The following is an 18,107-nucleotide window of genomic DNA, read 5'->3' on the forward strand; positions in this document are numbered from 1 at the left end:
ATGAATAAAAAAAATGTTAAGAAGACCTGAGGCTATAGTTGGGTTTTAATTTCAGTATTTTATAAATGCTAGAATAGTCCACAAGGTGATGTGAACTTTGAGAAAAAAACACAGTTTGATTCGTATACCCAGTATACAATGACAGTTTACCTGTCTAACAACAATATTATTACAGCGATATTGTTAATGAATAATACTATAACATGGTAAAAAAATCACTTAAATCGGACAACAGGTTTAGGAAATTCGAGCATCAGAAATGACCAAATTTTTAAGTGGATCGATTTTTTGCACCCGAGTGTATATCGGCAATATGTTAAAACATCTTCAAAGTGAAAAATATCTTTCACAATTACAATTTTGTTCTGTAAAATTGTACAATCCTGTTCGCAAATGCCAATTTAATATTAATATGACGTAACGGGATTTGATTCAATTCTATAATATAATAGTATAAGACATATTTTCCAACATTTTTGACGTGGATGGTGAACAATTGAACACAATTATTTACCAAGACACAACTCTTTGTTATTCCCCCCAAATTTCAAGTTTCTACTCACCCCGTCACACTGCATGCTGCTGGGCACTTGTCTGACAGCCCCTCTACCCAGCGCTTCCCTTTTCCTTTGGGCCGAGAAGAGCCTGAGCTCCTTTCTTTCCTCGTCGGACAAGGCATGACAGTAGCGTACTTCGTTGTCGTGAGGGGGCAGCTGTTGAAGGAGTTGCCTCACTCTATACCGCTCCCCCACGGAGTTGACGTACGGCACTTTGTCCTCCGGAAGGGCGCTGAAATATAAGTGCACCTGAAACAAAATAGTGAACTTGTTAGTGTTTAAATTTAGAAAAAGAAGTTTTCGTGTTAACAGAAAATACACTTCGTTTTCTTCTGCAAATATTAGTTATTTTTGTATAAAACGTTTTCAATTTTCACATTTTTTTATCCACTATTAAAGGAAAACTGCAAAAGCTTGAAAAACTCGAACAAAACGAAGTGGGTAACAGAGAGAAAAGAACATAAAGAGCAACTAGAAAAAGTTACGAAAATGGACATTAAAAATGAAGTACTCTACAATTAAGGCATGTGCATATGCGAAATTATTGAAATAATTTCAGTGTTTGTGGACTGTATTATAGGTACGGTTTAAATGAATTAGGAGATATATAGGTGGAATTCGAGTATCTGAAGCATGGAAGTTTATACTAAAACTCAGGAAAGATCACAAAGAAACAGGCAGATTAAACACGAAGTATATCAGAGTGGAAGAGTATTACAAATCCCTATCGACGAAAGCAAGACGACATTTCGAAAAAAAAAAATTACAGAGACTTCAGAACAGATCCAATGGACGAAGACGGAGCACAGCCAATTAGTGTTGACGAGATGAACCTTAAAGACATGAAAACGGGAAAGCTACAGAACCTGGAAGCATTCACATTGAATTAATTAAACTACTAATAGAATTGTTGGTGGAGATCTTTAAAGTAAATGTCTAGTCAAACAAAAAAAAAATATTCTTGAAATTTTAAATTCTGTCCACAGATTCCTGTCTACAAAAATGGAGATAAACATAAATGTAACAATTATAAGGTATAAGCGTAGAAGCGAATCGAAAACCAATATGAGGAAATTAATAAGAGCAGGTCTTGAATTGATAATATTTGTACTTCAACAAATGATATGTTCGTTGACTTAGAGAAGCCTATCATACAGTACTTTTAAAAAGGTTGTTTGAGTAAATTGACGGAGGCAGGTCTAAGTAATAAAATTTACATTCAGGAAGCATTAAACAACTGGAGGAGAAAATGTATAGGAGGAATAGAACTTGAGAACAAGTAAGTACATAACAAATCTTTTCCTTGCAGACGATCAAGTGATTATGGCAAACAATGAGGTAAACATGAATTATATTATTCAAAAGTTAACCCAAGAATAAGAAAATTAGGGACTCAGCATCAACATTAACAAAACGGAATATCTTAGAATAAGGCCGCACATCAAAGAAACATGAAACGTAAATTACGTTTCATGGAAATAAACCACTGCTAAACAAATATATGTCCGGCCATTTATGAAACTCTCCGAAAATAAAAATGTGTCATGAGCATGAATCACACTCGTTTCATTGGTAGGCAGACTTTGAGATTTGTTTAGAAGTGTTTTCTTTTCATGAAACATGTTTTTCGTTTCATGTTTCATGTTTTTCGTTTCATGTTTCTTTGGTGTGCGGCTTGGCTAAAAGACCAAGAGAGAGATCCACAACTCGCGATTAGAGATATAAAAAAAATGCGAAGAATTTAAATATGAAGGGACAGTGATAGCGAAGGAAGGAACATCAAAATGGGACATTCAGCAGAAAATACAACAGGACCGAGATATGGTACAAACACTGAATTCAACAGTGAGTCCAAAAACGAACAAAACGGGTAATCTACAAGTTGGTTGTAGCACCAATCCCACATATGGATCTAAATGTTGGCAAATGACAATGAAAGAGAAGAAAAAGTGGAAATGGTAGGAATGGACTATCTAAAAAGGACTGTGGAATTGTGGAACATCCAGAATCCAGACTTGATCACATCCCAAATGAAGAAATAAGAAGAAGAATAAGAAGGATTTATAATACCATAAATATATGTAATAGAATCCAAACGACTTTATGGTACAAGCATGTAATGAGAATGAATGACGAACGATGGCCAAAACAGGGCTTTAACTACCTATGTTTTTCATGAAAGAGAGAAAGAATCAGAGGAATGATGAAAGGTAGATCCATAAATTGAGAGAAAAGACCTTTTAAAAATCGATGAAACAAGCTCAAACATTGAATTAATCTTATAATAACGCTGATCTAAAACCTGAATACTATGCACAATCTCTAATGGACCAAAAACATTTCTGGTCCTATATATAGTATGAAGTCGTATAGTATCTGGTCCTAGTATACCTATAAGATTTTTCATATATTTGCCTAAATTTCTATGGTACACCCTTCCATTTCCTCTTTTTGGCAGACCCAAATTAAGAAAATAATTGCTCAGTAACGTCTCGATTGAAGTTCGTTTAAAAACGATCTTCTGCCCAATCAGAATCAGAAAATTAAAATTTTTGAATAAAACAAATAACCTTATTGATACAAAAAACTTAACACGTACTTACAGACCGAAATTTATGCAGAAAAATGTTCGTGAGACTCATTCAAACTGTATAATTTCCAAGAATGGACCTCTCCAAAATACTTAGTCTTGTTGGTGTACTAACCACCTGTTCAAAAATAAAAAACGACAACCACATGTGAAAACTAGAGATGGGGGATGCTAATCCAAATAGAACAGTTCCTATTATTTTAATGGATATTTAATGTTCCTAGCCAAGAAATTATCACCGAGAAGACTCTACACTTTGAAGTAAAATGCAGAATCTGATAATATTATTAGGAACCAAATCGACTTCATTCTAATAAAAAACGATTTAGAGACAGCATCAAATCAGCTAAAACTTTTCCAGGCGCTGACATTGGGTCTGATCACAATCCCATAGTAGCTGTAACCTAAGTATAATTAAAAAAGGCGAAAAAATGAAAAAGAAGTCTTGCAAAAATATTGATACCACCAACTACAAGACGAGGAAGTTAAGGAAACAGTGCAAAGACAACTGAACGAAAATTTAGTTTGGAAAAATATCGGTGAGAATGTCAATAAGGGCTTAGAGAGTAGAGTGGCAGTGAATAAAATTAAGATAGCTATGATGGTAACCAACGTTCTGAAAGGACATGGTACTTGAAGAAAGTTTTTTTTTTATTTTAATGCTACAGTTATTTTCTTTTTAAAGACTCTTTAGTCTGAAAAATAACTAGATCGCAGCAACTATAGATAAGGGAAAAATAGAAGTATACTAGAACAACTACAAGTAAACTAGAAAATAATGGCAACTGTTAGCTGTTTAATTAGATTATTTGATATGTGTATTTTCATCGCACACAGCATGTACATTGATACATAATACATATAATAATTCAGTTCCACCTATTTAATTTACTTTTAAATTGTTTTAAATTTGAAGGTATGACGTATTTTCACTTCCATCTCAGTAACGCTTATGACGAGGATATCCCACCTCTAGCGCCACCTCTTTATCCGTATGTAAATCAATTAAAACAACACGAAAGACGGAATTTTAAGTAGAATTTACAGAGACAATTAACATGAATGTGATGTTTGTTCAGTACTCTATTTATCTACCAAACGATGAATCAGTTAAAAACTGGTTTTTGTGGTAGAAGACCGAGAAAATAATGGATATTTTGTTAAAAAGTTCACCGAGGATAAATAATGTGTATTTTATGCCTAAAGATAAACAAAAAGAGATAATCACTTGCTGATGATTGGCCAAGGGCAGAAAATATTCGTTTATAAAACGAATGAAATTTTTTATATTCGTTTTAGCTGATTTTAAATCAATGAAAAGTAATATTTTTTTCCCAACCAATATGGTTTGTGTCATGTGATGCCAGGGGTTAATCTGGAAATTTTTTTAACATCCTTTAAAATCAGTTTATATAATGTAACCCCAACTGTTTAAAATCAATTTAAGGGTTTTTACCCGTACATTTTGGTGGCTTAAAGCATGTAAACCTGTGATAACACTGATAGGACTTTTTAGATATAGACTTTTTAGGGATTTTAAATATACCTTTTACAAAATAAGGTTTTTATTTTTTGTGATTTATGGTATACAGCCAGTACAGGAATTTTTTCCTTGTGATATTTTTAATATTTTTTTATTTGCAATCATCAGCATCAATGCGTTGAGGTTATCAGTGGAAGAGTAATATTATTTACGTCAAATTATAGTTCTTAAATATTGTTAAATAATTTAAAGGCTGTTTTTAGAGGTTTTCTTAACAAAAGTCTGGACAACATCCAGAAAACTGCTGAAAAGATACACATGTTACATAGATTATAGATTGACACCAATTCCCATGTCAAAAAAAACTTCTAGATAGAATTGAACATTATTAAGCAAATAGCAGTCAGTGAACAATGGTTACTACGAACAAACAATTAAAATTTTAAACACAACCACAGAACAAACAACAAATTAAGCAAATACATTAATTAAGAACAATAAGAGCCACAATAAAAAAGCAATTACAGAATGATGTATACAAACTGACACGTGGTGACTGTCCAAAAACTTATATCGGTCAAACTGGCAGAACTTTTGACAAACGGATAGCAGAACACAAAAGGGCTTTCAATTATAACAAAAAAAGGATTCAACGTACGCAGTTCACCTTCTAGATCATAATCATTATTTTAATGAACAGTTTCAAATTATTCATATTCAAAATATGAAGAAGGCCTTAATCTATCTCTATTAGAATCAACGGATTAAAAAGACAGATATAATTCTGAATGACTTGAGACAAACAGCTCCCCACTCCTCAACCTATTAAGTTAGAGACTTTAAAGTGCAGCCACAAGGTAAAATAGATCACTTGAAAAAGGCACTCAGCCGAAACAGTTGTAGTGACATTAACTAATAAATTTTGTTGTAGTATTGAAAACAAAAGTTTTCAGTGTTTCATTGTTACATAAATAAGCTAAAATTTTGTGAAATGTGATGTTACAGAAGGATGGACACAGAAGAAAACAAAAACGGAAGTATGTATTGCGAGAAATGGGCGGAATACGAAATAAGAAAGTTACAATATCTGGGACAACCATCCGGTAATGAGGGGACAGCGATATGAGATGCTAAGACTGATAATACAGAGGAGAAATAAGAGAAGGAAGGAGTATAGAAAGAAAGATAATATCATGATTGAAAAAATTGAGGGACTGGTTTAGATGCAGTTCCATAGAACTTTTCAAAGCAATGGTAAATTGAGTAAAAATAGTGATAATGATGATATCCAAACGTCGCAATGGGGAGAAGACACCTAACGAAGAAGTCCTTCTTTTAATTGGCTTAGTGTTCACCCACGCTGCATGTTGTAGATACATCTCTATGTTTAATTTCTCGGCATCTTGGTCAAGCTCTTCACTTCTTTTCAAACCGATGTTCAGTTCTATTCTGGTTTCGAAATCCCGTAAAAAGCCTATTCAATACGTGGACAATGTTGGATTCTCTTCTTTCATAATTATTATTATTCTATCGCTTATTATCGCTTATTATGTTATTATTACTGAGGAGTGGTCTGATACTATGTCTGGTCCCTCTTAGATTTGTATATAATTTTGCGTTTTTTAGAGTACTAGTACCTGTCTACAAAAACAAGGGAGATATACAACAATGTACAAACTACAGGGCTATAAAACTGCTTAGCCACACCATGAAAATATGGGAAAGAGTAATTGATAGACAGATACGTGAAGAGACCGAAATATCCGAGAATCAATTTGGGTTTATGCAGGGCAGATCAACAACAGATGCAATTTTCATTATAAGGCAGTTGATGGAAAAATACAGGAGTAAAGAAACAAACGCTTATATGGTATTCATTGATCTTGAGAAAGCATATGATAGAGTTACTCGAGAGATTCTGTGGTGGGCACTCAACAAGAAAGGAGTCCCTGGTGAATATGTAAACATTGTGAGGGATATGTATTAGGGAGTAACGACTAGTGTTAGGACAGGTGTGGGAGAGACTGATAAATTGCATGTAAAAGTAGGAATGCACCAGGGCTCGGTGCTTAGTCCGTATTTATTCTCATTAGTTTTGGACCAGATAACAGCGAAACTACAGGGTAACATTCCATGGTGCTTAATGTATGCTGATGATGTCGTGTTAGTAGGAAATAGTGAAAGAGACTTAGAACAAAATTAGAACATTGGACACGAGCTCTGGAGGAAAAAGGTTTAAAACTTAGTAGGACAAAGACAGAATATTTGCAATGTTCATTTAAAGATGGAGTCACTACAAATAACATGGTACCTTTGGATGGTGAACTGATTGTAAAAAGCAATAGTTTTAAGTACCTGGGATCGGTATTACAGAGTAATGGAGAAATAGATGGAGATGCATGCAATAGAATTAGGATGGATGAAGTGGAAGGAAGCGAGTGGTGTGCTGTATGACAGGAAAATTCCAATGAAGTTAAAGGGAAAATTCTATAAAACGGCCATAAGACCGGCTATGATGTACAGAACTGAATGTTGGGCAGTGAAAAAGAAAGAGGAACAACGAATGCATGTGGCGGAAATGAGAATGCTTAGATGGATGGGTGGAGTGACAAAAAAGGATAAAATTAAAAATGAGTATATTAGGGGAAGTGTAGGTGTGGCACCAATTGATGCCAAAATGAGAGAGCATAGGCTGAGATGGTTTGGTCATGTTCAACGTCGAGACGTTAATCACCCAATACGAAGAGTAGCTGAAGTGCAGATTCCTGGAAGGAGTAGGAGAAGAAGACCAAAGAAGACGTGGGTGGAGACGATTAGGCAGGACATGTTGGTAAAGGGGATTAATATTGATATGACTCAAGATAGAATTGTATGGAGAAATGCAATTAGGGAAGCCGACCCCGCATAGGGATAAGGCAAAGAGAATGATGATGATGTTTTGTGTTTTTTAGACTTTAGACTAGTATTTTTTTTATTCAATTCGTCACCGACATTATTGCAGCAAATATAAGAGAATAGAAAGGTCTAATAGGAAATAAGCAGAAATTAAATAAATAGGAAATTAATGAAAACAATTAAAAAAAAATAAGAAAGAACATAGAAAAGCCAGACGTTCAGGTTTTTGCTATTTCTAGTGTTTTATGAGTGTACTCTTGTATGAAAATTCACTAAACTTTCAAGGAAAAAACAATACGGAAAACACAGTATTTGTTTACTCTAACGTCTAACGATTCGACATCCACCCACTTCCGACCATTTGTTTTTAGTATCCAAAGTAGTTTTCGATTTATTTTTCTGATCAATCTAAATGCCTGAGTTGATTAAACGAACATAACCGCACGAGTTTAAAAACATGTGTTCACACTAATATTTACGAAGATATATTATTTTAAGATGAATTACAGACAATTTCAAGAACATATTTATACTTCGATCTTATGTTTGTGGTTTCGAGTTTATTTTTTGAGTCGTTCAAACACGAACTGAACATTTTAGCAGGTGATTATAGGATATAAAAGCAATTATATGTTTCAAACGAATGTATACCTTTGTGTATTTTGAATAATTACGAAATTGAAATAAAAAAGTAGGTATATTTGAAATACTATCAATGCTGTATTTTTCTTTTCCTTGTAATCCATATTCTCAATAGAGATGATGTTAATCATAATGGCCAAGGTAAATTTGTCTATAGAGCCCAAGTGAGACCATAGGTTCCAATCCAAAAAGAATATTTAAATGCTGTTCTGGGGATACAGAAAAACTCTCAATAATAATAGGTAACCCAAAACGCAAGATTCCCAAATTGGCACGACAAAACAACAAATGGGAATGGAAGAATGCCATGTGACTACCTAGAAGATAAAGGCAACACAAAAATAACCAGACCGAAAGAACCAACTTTCCCTGAAGAGACGTACTTCGAGCACATCTGGACATAGCAATTCTTCACAACCTAGAAATACTGTACAATCAGTATTAGAAGGAAGTAGAAACCACAACCCAATCGTATTAACCATATAAAGGGAACAGAATCCACACATACCAGAAGAAGAAAACAAACTGTCAAACTGGCGTAATTCTAACAATCAACTCTGCTAACAAACTGGAAGAAAAAGTAGCAGAATTGGAAAGGTGTATACTAAATATCGTTAAAAGAACCAGAAGAAACCAAAAAGAAACTGAAGAACTTCTTCTTCTTAACGTGCCCTATTAAGCCCCCTTGACGTTGGCGATTAAAATGGCGAAACAGTCTCTGTCTCGAACTTAATTTCTCTGCTTTCTTTGTTCCTGTCCACTGCCTGATATTCTTCAACCAAGAGACCTGTTTACTACCAATTCATCTGCGTCCTTCGATTTTATTCATCATAATAAGTTGAAGAATATTATATCTGAAGAACACCTGAAAAACACCCACTGTAAAAGGAAGACTTTAGGAGAAAGCAAGGACTTAAAGGAAGTTATAAGTGAAAAAAAAATAGAATGCGAGGAAGAGAAAACAAAACTGGAGATCCAGAAGTAAGAAGAGAAACAAACCAACTAAAGAGGGAGATGAAACAACAGTCACAAGAATATAAGAGCAGTGGAAGCAATTTGGAGGATTAAAATACGTTTGAAGCTAAAGTAATAATAAAATTGTGTATTTTTCATCTTGTCCTGGTATATTACCTACCACAAGGTTCACTTATAGCATTAATTATAAACTCTTAGTTACAAATCGGTATAAAGCGAGTAAAATCAGTCGGTATATAGTAAATTTCAGCCATCTGTCTTGTGGCTGAGAATCGCCACGACCCAGTAGAAACTATCGCAGTCAAATCAACAGGTGCGACAATTGACCAATCGTTTAGTAGACACGACAAAAAGTAGAAAAGGTGGAAATAATGTAAAGGTCGACTGGATACAACAGGTGTTGGTGTAAAGAGTCGGTTTCGCCGTGAAAATTAGGACGCCCTGGATGCTCGTAAAAAGTCGTGGAATGTACACGAGAGTGGATTTTGATGGTTGTTTCGCTGATGTAACGATTTTAAAAACTACCCTTAGATAAATTTATTATGGTTGTTTCGTTTATTCACTGCTTAGCATGAGCAGTTAACAAAATATTAAAGGGACTACAACAGCTATAGAAATATTAAATAATTATCTACAAATTTTCAATTAAAAAGAGGTATAGTTTTTCAACTTTTTTGTAATTGAGAATTTTACCTCCACTCTCTTCCATATTTCCTCTGTTCCTATTCTATCCTCTCTGGTACTTTGAGACATCTTCTCATCTTCCACTGTTCTTATATTAGTTCGTATTGATGGTGTCATTGATTTTATTTCCGCTACATATAGAGTAATATTCAGCACTGCTCTCTGAAACATCCTTTTTTGTTGTCTTTGGTTAGAGTTGTTCCATTCATTCCATGGAGTGCTTTCGTAGCTTGTTTCCCCGTGCTATTGTCATTTCTATATCTTTCATACAAGTATCATTTCGGCTTATCGTACGACTAAATTAATACTTAAAAGCCTTACAACTCTTAAAAGCTTCTTCTTCTAAAATTTAACATCTGCAACCTAATACATACCTAAGGCTGCACCTACATTGGATCCGTATTTCTCCCATCCGATCCGATATCGACCGACGTCGAACTGTTTCTTTGCTGTTGCTTCTCCTACCAATCGCCCGATATCGGATCGGATCGGAGAAATACGGATCCGACGTAGGTGCAGCCATTTAATACCATGAGTTTGTTTTCAATCCGACGTCGGATCGGATCGGTTTGGATCGGATCGGATCTGAGAAATAAGGATCCAATGTAGGAGCAGCCTAAGTAAAGTATTCGGTCATACTCATATTGATCAGGAGTCCCCATTAGCTCATATTGTTTTATCTTACCATATTTCTGTTTCTTTACAGTGCCTACTCTCCAGTGTGTGTTTTTCCAGTTTTTCTCTCTAATTTTCAGACAGCGCAAGGTATTCCAATATTTTGTTCATCGATGGAACTCGTTATATTGGCAGCATCATTCTAAGATAATGGAATAAAGATAAAATGTAAAAACTCAGAACTGGAAATATGTAGTTATAACTTATGAATACCTGAGAAGTATTTATTACTAACGACAGAAAAATAGACCGAGAAATAACAAATAGAACAAAGGAATCAAACAAGGTATAATATGCGTTAGCCCCAATACCTACTGGGAAAAAGAGAACTTACATGAGAGACAGGGATAAAAATATATAACACAATACTGATACCCTATGTGCTCTATGCAAGTGACAATTGGACAATTCTTGAAAAACACAAGAGCATGATAAATGCAATGGAGATAAGACACCTAAAAAGGATAGTTGGTAACACAAAATGAGATGGATTAAGCAACTAGACTATTAGGGGAATGGGCAACAAAGAACCAATAATGAATAAAATATCAAAGAGTCAAATGAACTGGTATGGACATTTGATGAGCATGCAATCCAACAGAATTACAAAAAAAGTCCACGAAGCAAATAACATCGTAAAAAGAAAAAGGGACAGACCAAGAAAAATGGAAACAACAAGCAATAGACTCGGGAAAAGTTAATCAAAACTCACTCGAAGAATTGAAAATAATGGCCGGAAATAGAAAAGCCATTCTTTCCATTCCACCCAAGAGATGGTTGAATGGAAATTGAGATCCCAAATCCAACACCCTGTTAGGGTAAAAGGAAAGGGAGAAAGAAAAAAGTTTTTCCTTGGTAAATTTTTTGTCTCCCCATTTCTCAAAAGACTAGTTGACTAATAAAAACCACCTGCAGTGTACAATTATAGCGATACGCTTTAATTACTATTTTTGCTAAATTTTTAATAACTTATTTTAAAACGAAATAACATGTAATATACAAACCATATGCTAACAAGGGCCGTTAAGTTAAGAAACGAAATGTATATCCCTAAGCAGATTGTATAAAATTAATGTTTTTTTCAAGGAAACAATAATAGATTTCGAGGTCAGATTGTCACACTCTTTAGGTCAACTTCTTAAAATACAGATGGCTAGTAATTTATTGCCTTTCTAGCGATATTGTAAAACCGCAAGCATCATGCCATAAATAGAGTGTGGTGGTCTGGCAGTATCGACACAGCGGGTGAACGATTCAGACACACCCTCGCTAAAAACCCTTACGAGATAATAAACGAAACACGCTTGTTTACCCAAAATAAATAAATATATTACTGTTCATTGTTTACACTTATTTTTAATTGATTCTGTAACCTACCATCGGAACACAATCTTCTCTTCATTGTTGCCGAATACAAATTAAAGACGACGGTATATAAAGTATCTAGTAGTAAGAGTCCCCAGACCACACATCTTGTTTGATATTGTCGTTCCGAGGCATTCACGATTTCAATTTACATGAGCCCGCAGTCATAACATCCCTCTACAGTAATTGTTTAATATGAAATTTGCATTTAATGCAGCCGTTTGGTGAGTTCTCAAAAGAATTGCTACCTATGGTATGTAGTTCAGTGTATGTACCGTGTGTTTTGTATACTGGGTGGATGTGACAGAGCAAAATAATATTGAAATACACACGCAACAAAAACATATTAATCATTCAAAATTGATTTTTCCTATTCCAATTCCAAAGTACTATCCGGACAATTTCTTCTTGATTCTGCAAATGATTCTTCTTTATATTGGACTATAGCGTGATAATTGTATTTATGCAGCGTCCTGTGACATTTTTCCTCCGCTTGATTTATTATGCCATGTTTTCTCCTTCTTTTTCTTATTTTAGCCAATTTTCAAACCCAACGATGGTATATATTTTCGTTCTTCTATACGACTGTATAATATATTATATTCTCACTTTTTGCTATTATAGTAATGATTTTGTTCATATTCATTGTCCCAGTATACCCAATATAAATAATCTTTAGGATTCAAATCGGATGAACGAGGAGGCCATTCAAGACTACCTAATCTACCAATCCATCGTTCGGGAACTGTATGATCTAAATAATGTTGAATATTTACACCAATATGAGCTATAGCTCCGTCTTGCTGAATGCTGAAACCATATTATATTATATTATCTTATTCTTACCTTATTGTATGTGTTTTAAGTTGACTAATGGCATTTATAATTTCGATTTTCAGAATTTCTGGTCTTCATTATTATTGTTCACTCTTGTTTCGTTCTTCTCATATGCCGTTAAAAAATATTTTGACATAATTTTTCCATTCTTCCAGTTTATCTTTCATCGATAGGGCTTTTCATCGAACGTCATTTGTTTTGAGCTTCTGCCATATGTTGTATAATCTGTGTATATTAATATTATACACGGATTATACAACATATGACAGAAGCTCGAAACAAATGACTGTTGCTGAAAAGCCCTATTCTAGCAGTTAACCATCGCGAAAAAGAAAATATCGCGATATTGTCGGAACAGACTTGGAATGAAAAAGAAGAAGTCCGACAATACTGGAGGGAGATATATTCTAAAGCATATTGCCACAAAAACATGTTAGCCTTGGAAAGAAGAGTCGCTAAAGATATACATATAAATAAGTATACCAAAGGATCATTCAACGTAAACTTACGTGCATAGAAATCGGTCCACTTAAAAATTTAATCATTTTTGATGTCTCATATTTCCTAAACGTGTTGGCCGATTTAAGTGATTTTTTGAACATGTTATAGCCTGATTCTTTAGCAATACCACTGTAATAATATTGTTGCTAAACAGGTAAATTTTCATTGTATACCGGGTGTACCAATCAAACTGTGTTTTTTGTCAAAGTTTGCGTCACCCTGTGGAATATTCTAGCATTTATAAAATACTGAAATTAAAACCCAACTAGCACCAGGTTTTCTTAATATTCTGCTTTTTGATTCATTCGTTTATGTTTGATAATAAAAAAAGTTAGCTACTTTAACAACTAGACATGTTCTTAATCAATACACGGTGTTTTTAAATACGTGCGATCAACTTTAAGGGGTTATTCTGCATGAAAAAATAATGACAGTTGGCTTTATAAACGTATGTCCGCAAATGTTTGGTTTCCGAGATAAGGGATGTTAAATTATTTCTTACAAACTGGCGATTTATTTATTGCTTTAAAACCAGTTGAGATATGCAAATGCAATTTGGTAGGTTTTAAGAGCTAGTTATTGCAGATTTTTTGACATAAAACTAAGAATTTTATATTCACCATTAGCGTGCATGCGGGTAATATGATCGGTCATATTACACGTATGCGCGCTAATGGTGAATATTCAATTCTTAATTGTATGTCAGAAAATGTGCAATAATTACGACTTAAAACCCACCAAATTTCATTGGCATATCCCAACCGATTGTAAAGCAATAAAATAAATCGTCAGTTTGTAAGAAAAAATTCAACATCCCGTATCTTGGAAACGAAACATTTGCGGACATACGTTTATAAAGCCAAATGTCATTATTTTTTCATGCAGAATTACCCCTTAAAGTTTGTCGAACTTTCTTTTTTAAAAACACCGTGTATTGATGAAGAACATGTCTAGCTGTTAAAGTAGGTACCTAACCTTTTTATTCTCCAACATAAACGAATGATTCAAAAAACACAATGTTAAGAAAACCTGAGGCTATAGTAGTTGGGTTCTAGTTTCAGTATTTTATAAATGCTAGAATATTCCACAGATTGATGCGAACTTTAAGAAAAAAACAGTTTGATTGGTACACCCGGTATACAATGAAAATGTACTTGTTTAGCAACGATATTATTACAGTGGTATTGTTAAAGAAGCAGGCTATAACATGTTCAAAAAATCATTTAAATCGGCCAAAAGGTTTAGGAAATATGAGACATTGAAAATGACCAAATTTTTAAGTGGGCTGATTTCTATGCGCGTAAGTTTATTTACATGCATCGATGAAACGGAAAAATCTAAATAATGTTCTCGTTTTTTGATTCTCGCAAAAATTTACAAGAACTAAACTGATAAAAATAATGTTATTAGCTTCTAATGGGTTGTGAGAAACACAAGAAGAGAGTCCTTATAGCTCCTCCTAGTAGATAATAAGGATTATTCAGAATTTATCAAAAATGTCTACATGTATATTTGACGAACAGTCAAAACGATAAAAAATCCTTGTTTGTTTGCTTGTAGTCCAGCTTTTTGCAGCCGTATACAATAAACTCATTACATTAATGTCAGTTATCAATTATGCCGATATATCAAAACTGAAATTGCGTATTGTTACCGAATTAGGCTGATTAATATTGCAACACTCGTCCGCAAACTGTAGTAATGCGCCAGAATTATTACCATCAGATAGGAAAGCAGTTATGACAGACAGACAGTAGACAGACATACACAGTTGCACAGACACAACACGTCTGTTTGCATAATTCGAATGGAATCGAATTTCAAAATAGCGGAAACGCAATTCTCGTTACTCATCTGGATTCGATTATGTGCCCGATTTTCAATTCTCTCGTCACATCATCCTGATCCTGGGCCGGGTGGCGCTGTCTGCTGACGATCCAATTTACTTGCGAATCGATGTTAGCACGTTTTTGAGATGTCTAATATATATTTCCTTTCGCTTGAGACACTTTTTAATCAAAGTCAAGGCAAATATTTCCAGGGCACAATATACATACATCATCAATTTTAGACGTGACTGAAAACGGACAATGTCCTAATAAAATTTATTGAAAACTAAATATTGATTTTATCTTAAAATTTCTAAATTATTTTAATATTATTCTCAATTACTTTTCATCACCATGTCGTAAATATGTGTGATGTTAATGCCTTCTGGTCCCAATTAATTAGAACTCAGTTTATTCGATAACATTATATTTAAATCGAACTGTAAATAAATTATTTACAATAAAGACGCGACCTATCATAACCGTGAATACTTGCTAAATATAACAATAATCATTATCTCTTTCTCGCCCGAGTTAATGTTTATGTACACCTGTAAATAATAACAAACATGACAATCCAATGTTACTCGTCGCGGTTATTGAATCCAAGAACAGATACTACATCGAGTAATGACTTTGAATGAGTTTTAAACATATGTTATACAGAATGTCTTATTTTATAATACAACCAGATGGACAAGTTTGATAAAGCTTTTTATAGATGATTTAAGGTTAAGTTTGAGAGTTTTTGTGCTGCATTTATTCATTACCAATAGAAACAGGAGTACGACAAGGCGATTCACTACCAACCACACTATTCAACATAGTAGTACAAAGGAACAGTTAAGACTAGCGGAATTAAAGGAACTATAGCCTATAGCCCACTCTTCAACACAAATAGTTGCATATTATTATGCAGATGATAGGTATAGTTCTTATGGGAAGAGACAAGGAAATGTTAAAAGAAGCAGTAACAACCCTGGCAAATGAAGCACGAAAAAAAGAAGTCTAGAAATTAACGAACGAAAAACAAAATACCTACTCTGCTAAAGAAAATGACAAGACGAGAGAAATCAATGAAATAATTCAAAAATTTAAATATTTGAGAGCAATAAAATTGTCAATGGCAAACATAAGAGAAGTGAAGAAGTAACGGATCAAATACTAGCAGGCAAGAAAACATACTGGATATATGTTTTCTTGCCTGGAAGAAGTTATCCAGAAAAACAAAACTGAAACCATACACAGTTGCAATCAGACCAGTAACTACATACGCAGCTGAGACAATCTGCCTCACACATGAAGGAAAATTAAGAATATTCAAAACGAAAATCCTTAGAAGAATTATGGATCCTATAAGAATGGAAAACGGAGAAATGAGAAGAAGAATGAACCATGAACTAAGAGACATAATGAAGGTGGAAGATATAGTTAGATTTATTAAAGCACAGAGGCTGAGATGGCTGGGACACATAGAGAGAAGGAAAAACGACCTACTCATTAAGAGTTCACCAGACGGAAGCCAGAAACCGATAAACCAAGGAGGAAGACCCAGAGAGAGAGAGAGGAGAGAGAGAGAGAGAGAGAGAGAGAGAGAGAGAGAGGAGAGAGAGAGAGAGAGAGAGAGAGAGAGAGAGAGAGAGAGAGAGAGAGAGAGAGAGAGAGAGAGAGAGAGGAGAGAGAGGAGAGAGAGAGAGAGAGAGAGAGGAGAGAGAGAGAGAGAGAGGAGAGAGAGAGAGGAGAGAGAGAGGAGGAGAGAGAGAGGAGAGAGAGAGAGAGAGAGGAGAGAGAGGGAGAGAGCAGAGAGAAAGGAGAGGAGAAGAGAGAAGAGAGAGGAGAGAGAGAAGAGCTCTAAAAAGAGCGGCCAAACATTCCTTCCGGAATGAAAAGCCTTAATGATATTCAGTACCACAAAGAATCTCTAATTTTAACCCTAGAAGCATAACTTGGGGATAACATCTGCACTATTTAGGGAAATTTAGAATGATGATCTTCTGTTCTTTAACAGAAGAATATAGAATGTTCTTTATATTTATAAGGATCACCCTGTATTGTAGGTATATCGTTGAAAGAACAGTGTAAATCGAGAGGAGTATCGGCTTCCGGATATGAATCATAAATGTGAGCGGCGGTTGGATACTATTGGATAGGTCACGAAGAAATTAGTAGCTGCATTGGTTGGTCTTCTCTAAACTACGAGGTATTTAATAGTAATCATGATAATGTTTATACAGTATTCAAATCATTAAGGAATAAGGAAATGATTTACATCCTGCAAAATTACTTACTGGAATTATAAAATTGAAGTGACAAATTAGAATAAAATGCCAAATCTGATCAAATTATTTACCTACAAAGTGATTTAGATAAGTTGATAAGAAAATTTAACATGGCTATTTCCCCAAAAAAGACAACAAGCATGGTTATAACAGCAAATCTTCTAAGATATAAATTAGAGCTGGAAGGTCAGATAATATACAGGGTGTTTTATTAAGAATGTCCAATCTCTGAGTTGTAGAGTCTAGACCTCAAAATATTAAGATTTAAGCCGATTTGCTTAAATAAAGTGTGGCTCCTTACTGGAGTTACAGGGTGTTTTATTTAAAAATTAAAAACCTATTTTTTATCCAGTACTTTAAAACTATCAGACGTATCTTTATCACACTTGACAGAAAGTGTGGCTACTATACACCCTACTAAATTATGATAAATAAACGTTTCTAGCTACTAGCAGAGGCGTACGACAGGGGATAGTGAATGGTTGACCCTTACCAAATTCTACGCCACTGGGGGAACTACTATTTTAGCACAATTTTTCGATTCTCCAATACTTTCTATGTAAATTATATACTCTTCATTGGTAACGATAAAGTCATTAGTTTTTGAGATATTTGAAGTTAAATATGAAACGGAACAGTTATTTTGATTAATTTATGATAAATATGATTAATACTTAAAACTATTTGTAAATACCCAGTACTTTAAAACTATTTGACGTATACTTATCATACTTGGCAGAAAGCGTAGGTACTGTACACCCTACTCAATTATGTTAAATAATAGTTTCTGGCTAT

At 34.2% G+C, this 18,107-nt stretch overlaps 1 protein-coding gene across 1 annotated transcript in view; it reads right to left on the minus strand.

The window, feature by feature from the left end:
* Window positions 1–18,107, minus strand: part of LOC126881763 (protein prickle-like) — a 425,582-nt gene that overhangs the window by 50,056 nt on the left and 357,419 nt on the right. Inside the window, exon 5 of the mRNA XM_050646240.1 lies at window positions 564–806. Within this exon, the coding sequence (XP_050502197.1) occupies window positions 564–806 (243 nt within the window). The remainder of the gene's footprint in view (window positions 1–563; window positions 807–18,107) is intronic.

The sequence above is a fragment of the Diabrotica virgifera genome, chromosome 3, assembly GCF_917563875.1.
Source record: "Diabrotica virgifera virgifera chromosome 3, PGI_DIABVI_V3a".
NCBI lineage: Eukaryota > Metazoa > Arthropoda > Insecta > Coleoptera > Chrysomelidae > Diabrotica > Diabrotica virgifera.